Raw genomic sequence first — 22,613 nt, 5'->3', positions numbered from 1 at the left:
AAGCTCTTTGCTTTCAGTCCTAATTACCGGTTGGCGCAGCTCATTTTTGAAGGATCTCCAATGCTAGAAAAAATATATCACGAAAGCAAGTCCAAACATTACACTCGATTTGAAGGCTACTAATATTATGAGGTGTATTGAAGCTGCCGAAATTAAAGACCAGAAGGGTTTAGCTTGCTGCCGAAATCAACAACCAGAAGGTTTTAGATTTAGAAGAAAAACGACTTGTAATTTCTGACTCCAGCCATTAGATGACGGGATATGCAATGCTTGCGGTTTAGAATTACTCGTGCAGCAAACGCATGTAATAACATGCCACGCCAATCACACTTAAGAGCATGCAATTCCCTACCTCAAACTCCCCTTTGAATCAAAATGTCCACACATAAAAGTACAAAAACATCCAGATAAAAAGCAGCAATATGATTTAGCAAATTTACTAAAAGAGTAACAGAATTTGCAGTGCTACCTGCTCTGTTCTGCCAATATTTGCTGGAGTCTTAATAAATGCAACCAAACTGAGAGGCTTTTAGGTGAAAAGTATATTTGACCGTTTTCTGCATCTTTAAATACAAAGCCACTGGAATTATGTGGTTGTGGGGCTGCAGCGTTTTCGCATAGTTACAGATTTACAACATAATCCATAATCTGCAGCATAATCTGGAGATTTTAACCAAAAACCAAAATTGTTTCTAGCTCAAACAGTTTAAAAGTTACTAAAAATGTAGCAACACGTGTTGCCGTGCAGCAGAAGACCCTTTGTAATGATTCACTAATAATCGTTCTGTTGCTTATTGGACAATTGGGTGTTAAACTGGTCCTACTGAGGTGCAACCAATGCCCATGCAGTGTTAACAAGTGTAACAAGCATTGACAAAGTAGATCTCACCTAGCAAGAGCTATTGGCTTTGCCAATATGTTTTAGCTATGTTGTACACCAGCGTGGCTGCTGTTCAGCATGGCTAGACGTAAGTGGTGTAAAGGAGAGTGGAGTGTTGTGTCGGAAATTGGAGTGGAGTAGAGTGGAGTGTTATGGAGTGGCGTAGAGTCAGAGTGGTGTGAGGTTGAGGGTACTAGAGTGGTAGAGAGTGCTGTGGAGTGAGCAGAGTACAGTGTTGTAAAAATGAGTAGTGTCTCATGGTGTGGCATAGAGCTAAGTGGAGTGGTGTAGATAGTGTTGCGTAGAGTGGAGTAACGTGTTGTAGAGTAGTGTGGCTTACAACGGAGTAGATTGGTGTACAGTGGAGTGGAGTAGTGTAGCAGAGAGGAGTAGTGTAGCAGAATGGAGTCAAGAGTTAAGTGGCATAGAGGGGATGGAGTACTGTATCAAAGAATAGAGTAGAGTGGCATGGAGTTCCGTAGAGCGTAATACAGTGGTGTAGTGTCATAGAGTGGAGCAGCGTGTCAGTGTGGAGTAGAGTATAATGGAGTAGAGCACCAGAGCGGAGTATTGTGGAGTGTCAGTGAGGAATGTCGTAGAGTGCAGTAGTGCCAAGCAGATTGGCGTACAGTGCATTGGTATTGAGTAAAGTGGTGTAGAGTGCAGTGGCAGTTGAGTGGCGCAAGGTGCAGTAGAGTAGATTGCAGTGACGTAGAGTGGAGTAGGGTGGAGGGCGGCAGCATAAAATACAGTGATTTAGAGAGGATTGTTTCAGAGTGGAGGTGTGCAGGGTAGAGTTCAATTGTGTAGAGTGGCATAGAGTGCAGGACCATAAAGTGCAGTGGCATGGAGTAGGGTTGAGTAGCATGGTGTAGAGAGCAGTAGCGTAGAGTACAATGTTGCTGGGTATAGGAACGTAGAGTGCAGTGGACCAGAGTGGGGTAGTGTGGTATGACAGAGTAGTGCAGTGTAGAGTGCAACGGCGTACAGTGCTATGGCATAGAGTGCAGTGGCTTAGAGTAGACTGTTTCATAATAGAGTGAAGTGGAGCTGAGTGGAGAGGCCTAGACTGGAAGGTGTAACGTGCAGTAGCAAAGAGGCGTAGAGTGGAGTGGACTAGACTAGAAAGGTGTATAGTGCAGTGGTGAAGGTGTAGAGTGGAGTTGAGGGTATTGGCATAGAGTAGAGTGGTATAGAGTAGAGAGGCGCAGTGGTGCACTGTAAATTAGAGTTGCGTAGAGTGCAGTAGTTAAAGTGCAGTAGAGTTCAGTGGCAGAGAGTGCTATGTTGCAGATGAGAGCATTGCAGAGTGCACTATTGGGGAGTAGCATAGAGTAGAGGTGCAGAGTAGAATAGAGTGGCATAGAGTACAGTGACCGAGTCCAATGTTGTAGAATAAAGTGAGGTGGAGTAGAGTGTTGTATAGTGGCGTACAGTGCAGGGCTGCAGAGTCGATTGCTGTAGAGTGCAATGGAGTAGTGTCTACTGATTTTGAGTGCAGTGGCATCAAACGTATTGGCATAAGGAGCAGTGGCGTGGAGCGGTGCAGAGTAGATTGCAGTGGCGTGAAGTGGCGCAGAGAGTAGAGGAGCAGAGTTGATCGTTTTGGACTGCAGTGGTAGGTTGTGGAGTGGTACAGAGGGGAGGGGCCTGGTGCAGAAGGGAGGAGCCTGGTGCAGAAGGGAGGGGCGTAAGAGGGGAGGGGTGCAGGGGGGAAGGGAGGGGTGCAGGGGGGAAGGGAGGGGTGCAGGGAGGGGTGCAGGGGGGAAGGGAGGGGTGAGGAGGGGAGGGGTGCAGAGGGGAAGGGAGGGGTGCAGAGGGGAAGGGAGGGGTGCAGAAGGGAGCGGAGTGGTGGAGAAGGGAGCGGAGTGGTGCAGAAGGGAGCGGAGTGGTGCAGAAGGGAGCGGAGTGGTGCAGAAGGGAGCGGAGTGGTGCAGAAGGGAGCGGAGTGGTGCAAAAGGGAGCGGAGTGGTGTAGAGAGGAGTGTAGTGGCGTAGAGTTCAGTGGCAGAGAGTGCAGTGTTTTGGCTTAGAGAGCAGTCCGTGGCGTAGAGTGAAGTGCCATAGAATGTTACAAAGTAGAGTATAGCGGCGTAGAGTACAGTGATGCAGAGTATAAAAGAATGGTTTAGAATGCAGTGAGATAGATTGCATTGGTTTTTTAGTAAAGCAGTGTACAGTACAGTGGCATAGAGTGGAGGTGCATAGTAGAGTGGAGGGGTGCATAGTGGATTGTTTCTGAGTAGAGCGAAGTGGCGTAGAGTAGATTGATGCATGTTACAATGAAGTGGTGTGGTACAGATTAAAGCGCACTGGTGTAAAATGCAGCGGCACAGATTGCTGCTGCGTGGAGTGCAGCAATGAAGTTTGACATAAGGTGCGGTGGTCTAGATTGGTGCAGCGTCGACTGGAGTGGTGTAGAGTGCAATGATGTAGAGTAGAGTGGTGCAGAGTGGAGAAGAGTGGCGTAGAGTAAAGTGGAGTAGTGTGGAATGGTGTACAGTGCAGTGGCATAGAGTGCAGTGGTGTGGTGTAGAGTGGAATGGAAAAGAGTGCAGAGCAGTGGCAAAGAGAGCAGTCTTGCAGCGTATAGTGTCATAGAGTGCATTAGTGCAGAGTAGAGTGGGGCAGAGTAGAATAGAGTGCAATGACTTAGAGAGCAATGGTGGATAGTGATGCAGCGGCAGAGTGTTGCAGAGTATAGTGGCGTTGAATGCATTGGTGTAGAGGGGATAGCATTGAGTGCATTAGTTTTGAGCAAAGTGGAGTAGAGTGGCATGAAGTAGATTGGTGTAGAATGGCGGACTATAGATAGCAGTCGTGTGAAGTGCAGTAGATTAGAGGTTTTCAGAATAGAGTAAACTGGAGTGGCGCAGAGTGCAGTGGTGGAGAGTAAATTAGAGTCATATAGAGTGAGTTGGAGTAGAGGGAAGTGGCAGAGTGCACTTTCGTAGAGTGCAGTAGGGTGCTGCAAAGTAGAGTGCAGTAGGGCAGAGTAGAGTGGCGCAGAGTTGAGTGGCAGAGAATGCAGTGCTGTAGATTATCAGAGTGCATTAGTGAAGAGTACAGTGGTTCAGAGTAGACTAGAGTGTCTTAGAGGTCAGTGACAGGGTGCAATATCAAAGTTGAGTGCAGTGGCGTAGTTTTGTAGAGTATAGAGGTGTATAGTGCTGCAGAGTAAATTGGCGTAAAGTTTAGTGGTGTAAGTGTCCATTTGTTTTGAGAAAAGTGGTGTAGAGTGTATTGGCATAGAGAGCAGTGGCGTAGAGAGCAGCAGTGGCGTAGAGTAAAGTGGTGCAGAGTGAATTGGCCCCGGGCACATTGCAGTGGCATAGAGTGGAATAGAGTGGCGAAGAGTAGATTGTTTCAGAGTACAGTGAAGTTGCGTAGAGTGCAGTGACGTAGAGTGCAGTAGTGCAGAGTAGGTTAGAGTGGCGTGGAGTGCAGTAGTGGAGAGCGGAGAGGTGCAGAGCAGAGTAGAGTGAAGCAGAGTAGAGTGAAGCAGAGTAGAGTGAAGCAGAGTAGAGTGAAGCAGAGTAGAGTGAAGCAGAGTAGAGTGAAGCAGAGTAGAGTGAAGCAGAGTAGAGTGAAGCAGAGTAGAGTGAAGCAGAGTAGAGTGAAGCAGAGTAGAGTGAAGCAGAGTAGAGTGAAGCAGAGTAGAGTGAAGCAGAGTAGAGTGAAGCAGAGTAGAGTGAAGCACAGTAGAGTGAAGCAGAGTAGAGTGAAGCACAGTAGAGTGAAGCACAGTAGAGTGAAGCAGAGTAGAGTGAAGCACAGTAGAGTGAAGCACAGTAGAGTGAAGCACAGTAGAGTGAAGCACAGTAGAGTGAAGCACAGTAGAGTGAAGCACAGTAGAGTGAAGCACAGTAGAGTGAAGCACAGTAGAGGAGCATAGAGTTCAGTGGCCGAGAGTGCAGTGTAGTGGCATATAGAGCAGTCAGTAGCGTAGAGTACAGTAGTGCAGAGTAGAATAGAGTTCAGTGGCATAGAGTTTTGTAGAATATAGTCGTGTAGAGAACACTGATGTGGCATAGAGAGCAGTGGCATAGAGGTGTAGCTCTGTGACAGAGGTGTAGTGTAGCGGCCAGAGCGGCTGACTCTGGAGCATGAGCTCATGGTTCGTTCCGCGGCACCAGGTCAGCTCAGCATCATGTGACTCTGGGCCATAGCTCACTTAATCGAGTAGCGGGCAGGGTAGAGTGCAGTGGCATGGAGTGTGGTGGTGTGGACTACAGTGCAGTGGTGCAGAGTAGATTAGAGTGTCAGAGTGGATTGGCATTGAGCGCACTGGCATGGAGTGGTACAGAGAGTGCATTGGCGAAAAGGGCAGTGGCCTAGAGTGCAGCGTTGCAGAGTAGAGTGAAATACAGTAGAGTGGATTGGCCCAGACTTGAGTGGTGTAGAGTGCAGTGGTACGTAGTAGAGTAGAGTTTCCATAGAGTATAGTGGAGTGGAGTGATGCAGATGAATGCATTGATTGTAGAGTGGAGTGACATAGCGTAGAGTGAAGTGACCGTGTGGAGTAGTGCAAAGTAGAGTGCAGTGACAGTGTGGAGTAGTACAGAGAAGAGTGGGGCAAAGTGGAGTATGCATGGTGTAGTAGCACACTGTTCTTACAGACAACACATCTTCAATTGACATGACTATTACATTTTCACAGACATACAGTTGTACTAATAATAGTATACAACACACAAACGATGTGTGGAAATGTCATCAATTAACTGAACATATCAAGTTTCTACCATACTTCAGAATGACCCAAAATGTTCTTCCCTTGTGCGGATATATTCTGAAATATTTGCACAGTTCATTTAAATTTTGTGGTGTGCCAGAAAAAGAAAACCAACATCAAACAGCCATCCTCTAGCACACACCCAGTAGCTAGCATGGTTGTCACATAAATCCTCTCACTTTGAAGTCAGAGAAAAATAGAAAACACCAAGCTCCCTCGGAAGCCGGAGCCTGACATTTAACCTCGGTCTTTGAATGCACAGCAAATACGAAAAAATAAGAACATGACTGAAAGGCCTGTTTACAGAAAGGGCACTGGTGGAAGAATACAGTAAATAGGGTATGGGCCACAGAAGGGATAAACTCCAGCAGCACAACCTAAAACAAATAAAGCAGCAAACAGAAAGGAAGTGAATGTATGTTACAAACAACAAAGCCAATAGTAAGCAATGAGTGGAATAAATTCACAGGGAAGTTTTCCGTAAGTCTCCAAGATGTTGTTAGCAAACCAAACCGATGTGCTGTCTGGTAGGCTTCAACCCAAAGATGACAACATAATATAGCATAATTTGGCTTTTCTTGCAGCATGATTTACTCAACAATGCCACATAATTTGGCCCTTTCCCGACTCATAATTCCAGTGGCCGTGTTTATATAGAGTGGAAACCATGAGCGTGCCTAGGAATCAGAAGATAAAGACACACCTATGTTTCAAAATGTAAAAACAAATTACTCACAATCCAGTTGCTCAACACATTTAAAATAATCAAAAAGATAAATGTAGTGTTGTAAAAACTTGAAATGTTCATCGTGGTAATACAATAAAAAAGGGAATTTAAATATATGTGAAATTAATTGATTTGGTGGGACAGCATTCAACTTTTTTTTTTCGTTTACCTGGAACAAGACTGTCATTGTACAGCCAAGCTGCCGCCATCGGTTGGATCTGATCCTGAGAAGGAAAAACCGCAACACCTATGCAAAAAAGAGAAGTAGGTGGAAGAAAATTAGACATAAAAAGTAAAAATATATCAATTTAAGGTAGCAAAATTGTCACGATCTATACTGCAAAGAGCCATTGAGGCCACAGGTCAAAATTCTGACAAGGCCATTTATGTCTATTAGTCTTTATACGGCAGTCCAATTGCAATCAAATATAAATAGATAAAAAAACATGCAATTTGTAAGCAAAAGCACTTCTAAATCCCAAAGAGAAGGGAAAAAGATGAAGGTCTGCTGAACTGGTCTGCTGAACTGTTATGTTATTCGCCCAAGACAGAGATACAGAGAAAGCAATTCAGGATAGCACATTCCATGCTTGCTACTATTGTGAATGAAGAAAAACACCCTCTGTTCATTACACCAAACGCAATTCATCCAGGGGTCTTACAGTTTAGAAAAGCTACAGCGGCTGTGTGAGACAGTAGCTACAAGGTGCAGATGTTAGAATTTTGTATTTATTCAACTATGAGCGGCCCCAAAACAGGGTCCAGCTCATTATCTCAATAATGTTACTACTATAAAAAGCACATTAATTTGTAAATGGTTCAATGTGAAATGGATACAAAAAAGACAATATTCAGTTTTGTATGTTGATAGCCAAATGCACTAAGTGAACTAAAAATATCTGGCTGGTCCCTTATTCAATAAAATTGAGGTAAGCATGTAGAGCAATTTAATTAAACCCTACAGATGTCCATATGCAGATGGGACATAAATCTTTGGGCAATTGTCCAATGGAGGGCGTAAAATGCAATATCTTGTTCCAACCCTTTTATAGGAAATTACATGGAGGACGTGAGGTGGTGCATCCTTCTCAATTCTAACTTAGGAAAATGATTCATAAATATAAAATGCAAGATTACTCTTTCCTCCTGCACCAGAGAGCCTTCTTGCGGATAAAGATTGGATATTCAAGGTAAAAGATTGGGTATTCAAGGTAATAATGATATTAATCTGCCGCCTGCAATGTATTTTATATCTGCTCTGGAATTGGTAGGTATGGTCTATGGATTTAACACTGATTTGAACAAGGTAAGCAGTAGTCACTGCTTCTTCTACTACTTACAACGTAACCGGTCATTGATGTAGAACGCTTGCACTGAAGCTGTACAGCTTTTGTATGCTCACTGACATTTATGAACTGATATTTATTTACATGGATGAAGGAATTTCAGAGCTCAAACCTTTGAGCAAGCTGAAATGTCCAATATAAATATTGTGTGATAGTTAAGGCACCTTTTTCAGTAGTAGTGGATTATTGCAATTCGTTGTAGTAATAGCCCATCACATTTTAAATGCTATATCTACAAGTGGTTTAGAATTCCAAAGCTTGCCTGGTTTACAGCCGAAAGGCATGGAACATATTTGTCATCAGTTTTACTACACTGAACTGAGATCAAGTTTCGGATCCAATTTCAACTAAGAGTTAGATTGTTTTTTATTTTTTTTGTTTTTTATTTTTTTTTTACTTTTTACAGAACAATGGTCCTAGTTATCTTCATACAAAATACAAAGAGTTTACAATTACTGCCTGTGTTTCAATCATCTTGGCCAGACCAGCACATTTACAACTAACTAGAGAAGACAATAGGAGAATTAAATGAGTGCCATTATTAGTATTTTAAATTTTAAAGGACAAAAAGTTATAAAACATTTCTTAACAATGGTTTTTCTGCTACAATGAAGATGGCTGTATCTTGGCTACAAGAGTACCACAAACACGAATACGGACTCCTAACATCATTGTATAAAAATATAGTATCCAAGTATTTTTTTTAAAGTTACGGTTCTGAGGAAATATTTCTTCCTGTCAAATAAAAGCAATGATCTAGATTAAAAGCAATCAAAGCATGCAGATATAATTTCAAAAGAGTAGACCTCAGGCTGTCTAATGTAAATATGTAAACTTTTCCACAGCAACTATCAAACTTGAAGGAGTTTGTTTTGTGATACCACATTTCATCCAGTATAATTATAGTCGCTTCAATAGCAATAAAGGTATAGGTGTCTGGTTAAGTTGTGTAAACTACACCGCTGTCATTTATTCCCAGGAATTTAGAGATTGGTGTGTCAAGGCAAATCTGTGACAGCATCAGGATACAAAACGGGCAGGGCATGTATTTGGTAGTGTGTCATTTTCTGCTTTTTTAAGTGCGAATTCATGGGTAGCACTAACTTAAGCACTATTTATTAGGTGGTTATGCAGCCCCACACACATTCCCCAGGGAGGACAAAGCCAAATACCTTCTTCCAACAAGAACCTCTACTTCTTCTTTAATGTTAACATCCTTTCCACTTCCTGCTATTCAAAGCATTTTAATGTAACGGAAAGAGTTGTTATTTTCCAACACAGCTATGAGAACATGAGTTAGGAAACTGTATATTTTCCCAAACAGGTCTGGTAAAACCGTTCAGGGAATCTCACTCTGTCGTATAGGCACGAGAAAGGAATGGGGTGGTTAAAATGTGTGTATGTAAATTAGAACCTGGAGTGGGCAATACCCGGGGACAGAGTGCCTTAAAAGAAGGAAGAGCCGGTTGAAGTTCCCATGGATTAGACCACTCAAGAAATAAAGACTCACAAGTAGAAAGATGTCCTTCAACTCAATTTATAGCTTGTGTTATAATGACAAATGGAATGTATACTTAGCCAGATTATTTTGATAAGTATCTCACAACCATCAATAGACTGTAAAACAAAATCCTGAAAAGTAGAGGCGACACACATAAAAGCATTCCAAATTCATTTTATAGCACCTTGTACTTATGATTTCTGGGTGATTCACTGCTTGTGAGAGATCATTAAAACAGAAATTGAAAAATGCTTTGCCGTCTGGAAATGAGAAAGATTAATAAAAGCGATTGTTAGAAGATGAATTAAAAATAGAGTTGCAAAAGCAGCACTTATGAATTTGAAGTAAGCTTTAGCATCCGGCATAGATATTAGTTAATACTTAAGAACGTGTGCTGAAGCAAAAATGGCTGATTTTATTTCAAGTCCAATCAAGATTGTTAGTCAAAAGCTGTTGTCCAGTATCAGAAATGTAATCAGCTCACCACTCTCCTTCACTGGTTGGTTTTGGTCTGATGATTTTGTATCTTCTGCAGCAACAGGACTGCCAAAATCCCCCCAGTTGTGGGACAATAAACTGGGAAGACTTTCACTTGGAGTTGAGGATGCAGCTTTGGGTGTTACTTGTATCAAAGATTCCGAGGGGTTAAGGCTAAACAGTCTTTGGCCGGGTGAACTTAAGTCACCAGAGGTTAAAAGGTTCAGCTCCAACGAAGGGCCTAAAAAATTACCATCATGTATTGATTACTTTAGGGTTGCTTTTAAATGTAGACAAGATGTCCAAAATTGATCATTTATAAGAAATCTTTAATCAGTTTTTAAATATAATGTATATATTGCCCTCCCAACATCCACCGATCTGGCAACAAAGAAATAAATGCACTTTTGCTTTTTATTAAAATAGGTCTACTGAATTTGGACTCAAACCAAGGTGAATAAATATAAAATGGGGCTTGACTGAGGAACTCAGCGTGCACATATTGGGCACTCTTCACTTACACAAGTATGTGTGAACCTTCAGAAGATCAGCTTTATCATACTCATTCAAAGAAACACACAGCAATAGACTTGGAGATTTTCAACTTTGCCAAATGGGAATGTCACTCCTTCCAGAAATGGCTTTGGCACGTCATCTGCACCATGGAAATCTAGACAGACTGAGCACACAAGCCTTCCCACTATCCCATTCAATGTTGGAAGTTGCAGAGCAATACAAAACAATTCTGTCAGTGCATGCTCTAATTCCGTGAGAATAGAATGTACCACCTTGAATGTGTGGTAACAAAGGTGAAGGGCCCCCAAAAGGAAATGTAATCATGTATATCTGGCAGCTAAGATAACCTTGCAGTGGCCTTAATAGCCTATTCAATTGACGTGCTGCATCTCATCTGACTTGAAGTCTGAGAAGAACACATAATGCTACAGGAAAAGTGGTGGAGAGGGACACTCAACAAAACGTTTTTTTGCACATTTAGCCTCATCACAAATGGAGGCTATGCTAGTCAGCAACAACAAATACTAGCCTCTTCTCAACTTGATCAAACAAAATGTATGAAAAAAAAAGTTCATGCGGGTGAGCTAGATTGATTGAGATCATCACCTTTAAATAAGGGACTATGATCATACTGCCTAACCGGATTCAATTCCATACCGTGAGGCAAGTCACATGGAGAGCATTTAAAATGCAGGGGAAATCATGTTAGAATTGTTGGACTATAAAAATATGAGTTACCTGTTTGCACAGAATGTGCAGGTGAGGAGGTAGAAATTTTAGGAACCTGCCCAATGGAGCCTTGTGGACTCGAGTACCCTTGAATCTGTGCTGGAGGGGGAGGCTGGGTAAGTTTCACAGCCTGCTCCGACAGCATCTCCCCAGCTTGGGAACGCAGACTGAATGCCTGGGTAGGTTGGGAAGAAACCCCAAATGAAGGGCTTTTAACAGGCCCTTGCATAAAGTCACTGAACTCTTCATCATCAGGAAAAGCAGGGATTTGAGAGACAGAAACATGGTGACGAGATGGTGTGGGACAATCTGCAAAATGGAAAATGATAAAGGTGATGGAACAAAGAAGACAATGGGATTCAACAGAAAAGGAAAACACAATTTCAGAAGTTAAATGTTACAAAAGACAACATGATGACGAGAATACGGACAACAAACTAAGATGATGAACTAAAGAAGACAAATCATTCTGTTTTTGATCACGGACATTACAGAACATACATTACTAACGTAAACACAAAAATCTGAAACTTTCAAAGATCTACCATACACTTTAAGGAAAGCAAATGTTCATATTTCTTTCCTTATGGCAACTAATAGTTTATGCTTACCTTTTGAAGTACATGCATTCAAACAAGCTAAGGGTATGTCAGATTAGGATCTGTGCTTAAGAAATACACTTTAGACCATGAGAACTCTGAGCAGTACATACCGATAGTTCAGGTTGCCTTTCATTTTTAAACCGGAGTCAAATGCTGCTGCATTGTATAGCAATGTCATTGGCTCTCTCAGCAGCACTTCATTTAAAGTACTGAATACCTCCTCAACATTTTAGATCACATCTGTGATTCAGGTGCCCCATTCCCCCACCACGAGAGAACGGTACCATTCTTACATACAATATTCCTATTCACTGAATAGTAAAAAATAAAGGAGATTCAATATGAATGCACGGATATAATTATATTCATTCACAGAAATATGTTTTTACTGAATAGATTGCAGCCTTTATGTTTTTTCCTCAATGGGCAACTGTTTAATGATCACAAGCCATACATTGTATTATAGGTAACTTTAACATAGTAAACACTGGCTGTTCTAAATAAGTCACATTGGCAAGTATTTCAAAACTTCCATTGGTATAAAACCACTCTGAGGCTGAATTTACAAATGACTGCTTTTGCGCCAGCAGCTCAGGGCAGAGAGCATTACAGATTGAATACCAACAGACATCAAGTATTAAGACATTCCAAAAGCCGGAAGGTTATGGAACCAAAGATATTACTATTATGTCGATATAAGGGAACTGAGCAGCGTCGCAAAATCTATTAATTGAATATTTTCAGCACATGCCTCTAAAGTTCTCAAAACGGTTTGTGAGCCACACCCAGTGGAAACAAATACGCCAGTTTACTTACATAAAATTATAAAATAAACACCCTGTAAGAGAATGTGGGCATGCAGCCTGTTAAGGAAATATTAGACACTGCTTCGGAGTACTTATCTTTTCAGGTGTAATGTATTATTCCACTATACAGAATTTAAACAATGACCTATATTTCTCCAAGACATCTGAAATACACTGGGGAAAAATGGGAGTGGGAATTCAGGCTTAGAATAGGCTCGATAGTCTAATTTATTTTATGCATGAATGTGGAAAAGTCTAAATTATTTTCAGAACCCGAAGCACTTAAAGGTACATCAATGTAATTTGTGATAAGGAATTAACTTTCATCATTTGTTGTTTCTTCAAACAGTGTGGAACAAGTTACTTACCTGTAACTGTAGTTCCTCAGTATTGGAATCTTTCATATATTCACATGCTTGAATCATTTCCCCGTCATTGAGTTGGGAACCCTCTGTATTATTAAAAGTAATGTCCTACTAGGCATAGAACATAAGGCCCTAGGCCTTAACATTTTTGTAACATATCCTTGTCCTTTTATATAAAAAGGACTAAAACTTAGACCAGTGAATCAGTTGACAACACCCTGTAGAACCTTCCTGAGAGAAGCTATAGTCCCTCAGAGTTTCAAGCACAAGTGCGTACAAAAAGAAAAATCTGAGATATTTAAGTGAGCCTTCTACAGGGGAGGTGGGTGGGCCGCATGTGATTTTATGAAAGATTCCAATCCTGGAGAAATACAGTTACAGGTAAGTAATGTATTCCTTACTCCAGTATTGGAACTTTCATAGATTCACATGCTTGAATCAGAGTAGCGAGCAGTAAATAACACACTTTCATGCCATATATAAACAATGAGTAACACGAAATACTATCTCCTGCTCATATATAGAGAAATACAGGTCAACATAGCTACCTAATAAAGGTATACATTTATACATTTCGGCACATAAATAGATATACGTACATATCATTTAACGTATAAATACAGAGAAGAAGTCACTGAAAATGTGTGATAGTAGAGGATGGTGGGAAGGAACGAGAGAAAAAAAAAAAGAAAGAAAAAAAAAAAAAGAAGAGGCTCACCTTATTGAAAGAGGTTTCTGCGAACCACTGCTGCATCTCGTTTAACCTCAGAGTCCAGGCAGCAGTGTTTAGTGAAGATGTGATGCGTTCTCCAGGTTGCTGCTCTGCAGATATCTGGAAGGGACACACCTGCAAACAGCGCCGTAGACGTGGATATGGCTCTGGTGGAATGAGCAAGGACCTTTGATGGCAAAGGTTGGCCCACTTGTTGATGACAGAAAACAACGTCACTCGATATCCATCTTGAAATTCTCCGTTTAGTAAGAGGGAAACCTTTTCTAGGTGCACAGTACGCTAGAAAAAGCGGATTTGATTTATGAAAGGGTTTTGTTCTGTTCAGGTAGAATTTTAGGCACCGTTTGACATCCAGTGAGTACAGAGCACACTCCGCTGAAGTTTGTGGAGTTGGAAAAAACTATTTCAAAACGATTTGTTCATTAAGATGAAGTCTGACGGAACCTTAGGAATGCGTAGGATAACTGTCATGTTTGAATTGTAGGAAAATTTCCTGGGTAGTAAGCGCCTGGAGTTCACTAACCCTTCTTGCTGAAGTAAGAGCCAGTAGGAGAGCGACCTTCCAGGATAAGAACTTTATATCCGCTCTGGGTATAGGTTCAAACAGGCGTTCCATTAATTGGGCCAGCACCGCATTCAGCTGCCATTTAAGAGGAGGAACTCAAACTGGAGGAAACATTCTGAACAGACCATGGAAGAACTGTTTGACCAGCCTGTTGGACCATAAAGGTGGAACATTTTCCGATCTCCGGAAACTGGAAATGGCAGCTAAATTAACTTTAATTGATGAGTGGGCCAAGCCGGAGCAAGCCAAAAATAGGAGACAATGTAAAATTTCCCCTGGAGATGAATGGAGAGGATGAACTTTAGATGCAGAATCTCTTCCATTTGAGTGTATAACTCTTGTTAGTGCTATCTGCTCGTGCCCTAGCAAGCACATGTCTACATTGCTGTGGGATCCTTAAAGGCTGAAATTCTTGTGACTCAAGAGCCAGGCTGATAATTTCGGAGAACTGGGATTTGGATGACATACTTGTCCCTGGTTCATAGTCAATAGGTATGGAAATGGATCAGAGGTTGCACTGAGAATGTGAAGTTCTGTGTACCAATGCTGGCGAGGCCAAGCTGGGCTATTAGTATGACCTTGCAAGGTTCGGTCTTTAACTTTTTAGTACTCTTGGAAGGAGAGGAATGGGTGGAAAAGCGTAAGCAAATATGCCGGACCAAGCTACTGAAAAGGCATTCCCCCCAAGAACCCGGATGGTGACGCCAACTTGAGAAGTACCGGCATTTCACGTGGTCTGGTGTTGCGAAAAGGTCTATGTTCGGCTTGCCCCACTTGAAGAAAATTTGTCGTGGGTGTGCTGATTTAACTCCCACTTGTGGCAAGTCGTTTTCAGTCTGCTCAACGTGTCCGCTATGATGTTCTGCCTTCCAGCAAAATACTCCGCTTTTATTGACACTTTGTGCTGAATCGCCCAGCGCCAGATAAGTTGAGCTTCCTGAAAGAGCAGGAGAGATCTCGTTCCTCCTTGTTTGTTCAGGTGGTGCATTGTCCTGGTAAGGTCTGTTCTGACAAGCACCAAAGCATGTTATATTCTCTGCAGGAAAGCTTGGAGTGCCAGAAAACTGCTCTCAGTTCGAGAAGGCTGATATGCAGATCTCGATGAGGGCGGCCGGCATTTTCCGCTGACATGCAGGTCTTGTAAGAATCAGTTATGATCACGAGAAGAGCCGCATGAGACAGGAAAGGCAAACCTTGCGATAACTGGTGAGGTTGTGTTCACCAATCTAGTTATGCGATCATGTGAAGGGTAATTCGGATTAGATCGTCGAATGTGCCCTCTATCTGAACCCACTGTTCATTTAACGCATCTTGAAGAGGACACAACTGGAGACGACAATGAGGTATGAGGGGAATACAGGAGGACATCACACCTAGGAGAGATTTGTATAGGCCTACGGAAAGAAACCTTTTTTGTACACGCTTCTCCAAAGATATTAGCCTCTGTTGCCTTTCCAATGTGGGATATGCCTGGTTTTGGACGGGATGGCACCTAGAAAAACTAGCTGACTGGAGGGTTGCAGAATCGACTTTTCCGCATTTAAAGTGAGGCCTAATATCTTAAAAAGTTGCAGACAGGCTTTGGTAGACGGCCTTGCTGCTTTGTAAGTGGGGGCCTTGATAAGCCAGTCGTCGAGGTAAGGAAAAATTTGATGATGTTGCCTCAGATATGCTGCAACTGGCACTAGACACTTTGTGAAAATGCTAAGAGCAGACTTTAGTCTAAAAGGTAGTACGTGAAACTGATAGCGCCTGCAGGCCACTATGAATCTGAGAAACTTCTTGTATTTTCGGTATATGAGTGTAACCGTTGCAGAACCTTTACTTGAAAAAAAATAACTACTTTTGAAATCGATTGTTTTTATTGTCTCTCAGCAATTAGGGTTTTTTTGTTTGGGGGCTTGAAATAACAAAATAACAGAATGTCTAATTATTCTCTTTTATGAGTCAAATTCTCTGTTTGTAGTTAGTCTTCTTTTTCTCTTTTGTTTTTCCGGTCCAGCGAGGGAGTCCACGATGTCTTCCAGGATACCCCTTGGATAAAAGATAGAAGATGCCAGGTAAGGAAACTTGTTTTCCTCTTTTATTTATGGAAAATAAACATCGGGCTTCTAGTGATTCAAATCACCCGTGCCCATGCGACACAAAACAAAACTTAGACCTGATAAGGGTGTATGCACCACACCATGTCCCTAGAACAACCACCTGGGTAACACCCTGTTGTATGATTGAAAAGAAATGTTTTCACGCGGTGCGTTAGGAGTCAAAGTGCCAAGCATTAATCCCGGAGAGACAGAAAGAGAAGTGACTGACTAAAGTCTAGGAGTCAAGTTAGAAAATAAGTGACTGTAGGGGTGAAGAGGGGGTGAGTCAAGTGAATTAAGACGCGAGAGCAGAGTTCTTTTTCAGACCCAGATTGCCTCCCTCTCTCCTACCAGGGATATGGCCCGTACCTGGCTTAGCCACGTTTCTCCAGAAATGTGGCGGGCGGTGCGCCTGTCGTGGTAATCCGCAGTGTAGTGTTGAGTTTACCTCGTCGCTGCAGACTGTCCGTAAACCCGGATCTCCAATTCCCAGTCGGCTCAGTGATGTCTCGCCCTCTTTCTCCAGGTCGATGGAGGCGCCTCGTCGAGGAATGACTAAAGCCTCAGGGATTTTTTCGACCTCCAAACTGATGCTAAGGAAGTACGTGGGTCTGGGCTGATCCCCTCGTCTCTTACAGATGTCCTCTACCTCGGTTCCGTCTTCTCCACAGGATTCTCCGACCAGGTTTCTCTCCAGCAGCCAAACTTCCTCCTATTCTCTGGGTTTAAAAAGTCCTCCCTTCTCGGTGATTGGTCGCAAGGGTGTCACGTGATAAGCGTCCTTGCTTCTGCCACCAGATTTCCTCAGATTTCCTGTTGGCTCGGATTTCCTCAGATTTCCTGTTGGCTCTGAGCTTCTTCAGTAGCGTTGGGCTGCAGGGTAGAAGGAGAACATTCAGGTGAGCTGAGAATATGCCAGGGAATGGGTTGTTCGACCTCTGTCTCTCTCCCTGTCACAATGCGTATATGAAAATATGTATACTGGAGTTCCAGAGACAACATGTAATGGTTTCCGCTGAGGAGGTGTAACACATCCTGAATAGAGATCATAAAGAATGATTGTTTTGAGGAATTGGTTCAGGTTCCTTAAATCCAAAATCGGTCTCCACTTCTTTGACTTCTTCTGAATCAAGAAGAAACAGGAGTAGAAACATCTTCCTCTTGATTGAGGGGGGCTCTTTCTATAACTCCTTTCTGCAACATAGGGGTAACCTCAATTTTTAAAAGATGTGTTTTTTAAAACGAGGCAGAGGAGGAGTTAGTGGAGGAATCTTTATAAATTCTAGAGATTGGCTGAATTGAATCTGATGTAGAACGCATTGAACCGATATTTCCTTTCAATGAGGAAAATAAAAGTATATTTTGCCTCCCACCGTGGGTGGAATGGGCAGAGTGAAGACCGACAGGTGGGAGAAGTCATTGGTGGCAATTGGTATACTTGCCCTGGCATCCTGATTTACCTCTGAAGGAGGACATGTAAGCCGCCGCTGGTGGTAAGAAAAATTGAGGCCTGGATTGCTGAGTGAAGGAAGAATAGGCAGAGTAGCGAAACTGTTGGTAGCCTCCTCTGTAGGATTGGTGACCCTTTCCTCGGGCACCACGAAAAAGCATTTTCTTGTACTGCAAAGTACCTAAAGACTTAGCTCTGTGTCTTCTTTAATCGCTTGTAAAGCTTCATCGATGTGGCTGCCAAATAACTCTTCTCCGTTATAAGGTAAATCTAAAATTTTTGTTTGCACCTTAGGCCTGAATGAGGTAGCTTTAAGCCATCCTTGACGTCTCAGGACAGCCGCTCCAGCTCGCTGGTGGAAACCGGTGGACGCAATATCTATAGGGCAGTCTATTATTTCAGAGGTGGACCGCTCGCCTCCTAGAAGAATTTTTTTCACTTACTCCTCTCTAGTGGAATTCTATCCAAACAAAGGCTGCCACATCCGACCAGATTTGCCTATTTTAACGGCCCAATTAAGCTAGGGAATTGGAAGCTCGGACTGTTAAGGCTTACATTGTCGAAAAACGTTACCCAATGTTATCGAGCCTTCTACCCTCCATGTCGGGTGGCGCTGTCAGGGGGCTGATGGATTCTTAGATCGTCACTGTGCTGCCTTCAAGATCACCATATCTGGTTTTGGAAGACCTATTAGGCAAGCAGGAGCTTTATCAGGAGCTTTGACTTTGTCAAGTCTTAACAACACAGGTGAAACAGATGCTGGATTCTGCATTATTCTTCGGCTCCCTTTCCAAATATAGTCTATTATTGGCATAGACCTTACCGATTTCCTGGAAAGTTCTTTGAAGTCGTAAAGGAAGCAGTCCTGTTGATGCACAGGCATTGGTAGTTCAAAACACTGGCAGCTCTCTCCAGGAGATTATGTAGACATCCTATATCTTCGGAGGCGAATCCGTTTGGGGTGGAGATAGAAATGCTGGTGGGGGACTAATGCAAGAGCCCCACTGATCCTGATGAATTTCACTTTCTTCCCTCTCTACTTCCTCTTCAGAGAATGACAACTGTTGCACAGAAGTACATGAGGAGATGGAAAAATAATTGGAGACCCCTGTTGTGGAATAGGGGAGCGAATTTGTACTTCCAGAGGAGGAGCCTGTTGGAGAGGGGAATCTGGAGGCAATCTCCTCTTATGGTCTGCTAACATGAATTGCAAATCCGTCACTAGATTAGAAGGAAGGCACATCACATCTTGTTGCGGCGGTCGTTGATGCGAATAGTAGTATTGTTGGTCATAATAATCCTCCTCATCAGAATCCTCCGGGTAATTACCATTAAGTTCTGATGGGCTTAGTGATGCCCCAAAAAGGCTATCATCCTCAGATCCCTCTTTCTGGTCATCTTCTTCCAAAAGGTGAGAGGTTAAGAGTGATTGCACCCGACTAGGCAAAGTTAACTCTGGTGTTAATGGTTTTGCTTTATCCTAGGTTTTTCTTTCTATCGTCGTCAGGGGCTGCTTCACAGCCAAATCTTGATTCGTCAACGTAATCACCGTCGTCGACGATGTATCGTCGGTGATGAGAATTGTCGATGCGGGCAAAGTGGCTACCGTCGTCGATACAATCAAAGTTACCTCTGCCGTCGACGAGGGTCGTCCCGTCGACATGGTAATCGACGATGAAGAAGACAAAATGACCGCCGATGAGGTAGACAACGAGAGGTGCGCCGCCAACAAATGTACTGTTGTCGAGGAATGGCTCTTCGATGACGACGATTTTGAAGAGACAATCTGCGTCGATGATAATGGAGCCTGACCCGTGATGAGGACATAGACGGTAACGAAACAGTGACAGTGGTTATTGCAGGCGACGTTAACGTGACCAAAATCACATCGGGAGAAGATTTTCTAAGTCGTCATGGATGCCATCGCCGAGCTGTCCGTCGGTGAAGCTGATGTAGGCTTCTAAAGGTATGTTTGAGCTTCAGAAGCAGAATAGAGGGTTCTGAAGCAGACTTTCCTGTTCTCTGATGTGAAGTGTGCAGGTTTCCATAATACTTGGTCACTGGATGTTACGGTGATGTAGAGATAGCATTTCCTTTGGAATATCAAAGCTGAAAGTGATTTAAAACCAGAAATAGAGTCTAATGTATAGCAATCCAAATGTCTTAAATATCACAGATAGTTTTTTTGTAACTGTTATATTTATATTTTTTGCAAGCAGGAAAGTACATTGATAGCTGCTATTTGGGCATTGAGCACAGAGAGGAGTGCTTAAACTGACCCCTGAAGATCAATACCACAGATGCAGGATGTATAGTCTTAACTTGGATTAGGCAGTGGTGACTAGCAGTTCTTCTATAGCAGTGTTTGGAATTTTCATGCTCTTGTGATGTTTACTTGATATATTTATATCAGGTTGTGGAGGGTGTCAACTTGCAGGCATGTGACTTTGACACCTACAAGAAAAGTAAGGAAGGCATGCTTGTTCTGTTCATAGTTCCTCACATACATAAGCCAACATTTTATCTGGTACCCAGGTTCAGCCAAATTCACATTCCTGCATAGTTTCCCAGTCTGCTGATTAGGTGCGCATCACCGTAGTCCTCTCCGAATCTAAAAGGATGGAATTGTCATGGACAACAGATGGAGAACAAAAAGGGGCAGACAGGAACATTCTTATAGTAAATAGGGCTCTGCAGGGAGGTTTTTCTTTGATGATGGTCTGGTCCAAGCCAAGTTGGCTCCTGTTCCCACCGATGCAAGCTGAGCTCACAACTAGACTGGACTGGTTTACTATGAAAAATTCCTCAATTTACTAGGAAATTCCCTAAAAGGAGACAGACCGTTCCATAAAGAGGCATGGGTCCTGGCCATTTTGAACCCCCTTCCCCCAGAGCTGGGCATTCTCAGTTATATTTCCAGTAACATTTGAACAAGGACTCCTGAGGCAGAGGCCGGGAGTTTAGGGCTCTCATTTTTAAAATTTATTACTGTATTTGTTTATTTAGTGGCGATATTTCCATAACTATTTCGAATTGCTTTGTGCTGTTTTAATCACCCCCCACTGCCACATCTTGCCGCATCTTACCTCCAGAGTCCCCCTGAAACCTCAGGAAGCCGATTTTGGGCTCCTGTTGATTTTCGCCCTCATTCCCTCCAGGCGCAGACTTCGGGCGCCATCTTGGGAAGAGGACAAGGACAGCGCTCTAGTGTCTTGGCGATTTGGGCCTACACTCTATAAAAGAGCATACCACAATCTGTCCATTACTTTGAACAAGGACTCCTGAGGCAGAGGCCGGGAGTTTAGGGCTCTCATTTTTAAAATGTATTACTGTATTTGTTTATTTAGCGCTGATATTTCCAGAACTATTTCGAATTGCTTTGTGCTGTTTTAATCACCCCCCACTGCCACATCTTGCCGCATCTTACCTCCAGAGTCCCCTGAAACCTCAGGAAGCCGATTTCGGGCTCTTCTTGATTTTCGCCCTCATTCCCTCCAGGCGCAGACTTCGGGCGCCATCTTGGGAGAGGACGAGGACAGCACTCTAGTGTCTGGGCGATTTGGGCCTAGACACTATAAAATGAACACCCCTTCCCGTACGCGCAGCGGGCGCGCCGATGGCGCGCCAGAGGCTAGCCCGTCTGTGCCCGTCCGTGGCCGACCGGGAACAGGGGCACAAACCCCTGCCCGAATTCCTCTAGACTCCCCAAGAATGATCACATATTCTAAAGAACAGCTAGAAAGCCTTTGCCCACCTATTAGGAAAACATGCAAACACTCATGGAAGGCTGAAATGATGCCCTTAAGCTGTAGGACCTGTTCTCAAAATCCTAAGAACAACAATGATTACGAACACAAGACAAACTCTCCGACATTGTTTCAGATCAACTGTCGTTCGCAAAGAAAACACAAATTTGAAATATTCGATTTATTAACAGAACAACCAGAAGTTCTTTTTTTGACTGAGACGTGGCTAGATGAGGAGTCCACCCCAGATATTCTAGAGGCCCTACCCGAAAACTAAGGCATACTAAAAATCAACCGAGATAAACAAAGGGGAGGGGGTATTGCTATTATCCATAAACTCGAATTGATATGCACCCTGGAAATGGTTACGATCAAAGACAGCGAAGCCGCTTTCTTCGCGATTAAATACAGGCCTAATATAACTTTTAATGGCTACCTAATCTACCGCCCACCAGGAGGGGCCATAAATTTTATAGAAAGTCTGACAGAGGTCATCACCCAGTCTGCTCTACGTTACAACAAACTCCTTATCCTAGGAGACTTAAACCTCCATCTTGAAGACGAAAATAATAAAGATGCACAAGGATTACTTACATCTTTAGAAATGTTTAAACTTAAATTACAATTCCTAAAACCTACCCACAAGGCGGGTCACCTTCTTGACCAGATCTTTGCGAATTGGGAGGGATTGGTGGTCCAAACTCCTATCCAGGTACTATGGTCAGACCACTTCCTGATTAAATTCACATTCCCAGGACAACATAAACACCCCCAACAAACCAAGCAGACAACATCTAAGCGCAGACAATGGGGGAAACTTAAACAAATTGATCTAGAACTAGCCCTTAAGGCTGGCTGCCCCACTCTGAAAGAAAATATCGAGGAGGCCTTGACAGACTACGAGAATTGGCTAACAAGAGCGCTAGATGCAACTGCACCTTGGACAACTAAGACACCTGTAAGATGTCTTAAATCGGCACAATGGTTTGATGCGGACTTAAAAGCTATCAAATCAAAATGCAAAAAGCTAGAGCGCATCTGGCGTAATAAATATGATGAAACAGGCAAACTTGAATACAAAATCAATATAAAAAAATTATCATAAAAAGATTAGAATAGCCAAAAGAAACTTTTTTAGCAAAAGAATTGAATCAGCCGATAATTCTACCAAAGAACTCTTTGTCATCTACAAAGAACTCACTTCAGCCGATAGGACTATAGCCCTAGATATTCACTCTACAGCAACTTGTGAAGCGATAGCGGACTGCTTCGTCCTAAAAGTAGAGAATATCTACAAAACTTTTCCGAAGGTCATGGATGGCACAACTACTAACCATGCTACTAATGCTGAA

The 22,613-nt window shown here is 42.9% G+C and overlaps 1 protein-coding gene across 8 annotated transcripts in view; it reads right to left on the bottom strand.

Moving 5' to 3' along the window:
• Positions 1–22,613, bottom strand: part of SYNRG (synergin gamma) — a 515,412-nt gene that overhangs the window by 377,961 nt on the left and 114,838 nt on the right. For 3 of the 8 annotated variants that reach the window (XM_086954875.1, XM_086954876.1, XM_086954878.1), the window contains 3 exons: positions 10,920–11,219; positions 9,673–9,906; positions 6,511–6,588 (listed from right to left, as the gene is read on the bottom strand). In XM_086954875.1, the coding sequence (XP_086811001.1) occupies positions 6,511–6,588; positions 9,673–9,906; positions 10,920–11,219 (612 nt within the window). The remainder of the gene's footprint in view (positions 1–6,510; positions 6,589–9,672; positions 9,907–10,919; positions 11,220–22,613) is intronic. The other 5 variants (XM_086954879.1, XM_086954881.1, XM_086954882.1 and 2 more) reach the window with 3 other exon arrangements.

This window comes from Lissotriton vulgaris, chromosome 2_1, assembly GCF_964263255.1.
Source record: "Lissotriton vulgaris chromosome 2_1, aLisVul1.2, whole genome shotgun sequence".
NCBI lineage: Eukaryota > Metazoa > Chordata > Amphibia > Caudata > Salamandridae > Lissotriton > Lissotriton vulgaris.
This window is presented reverse-complemented; position numbering and strand designations above follow the sequence as displayed.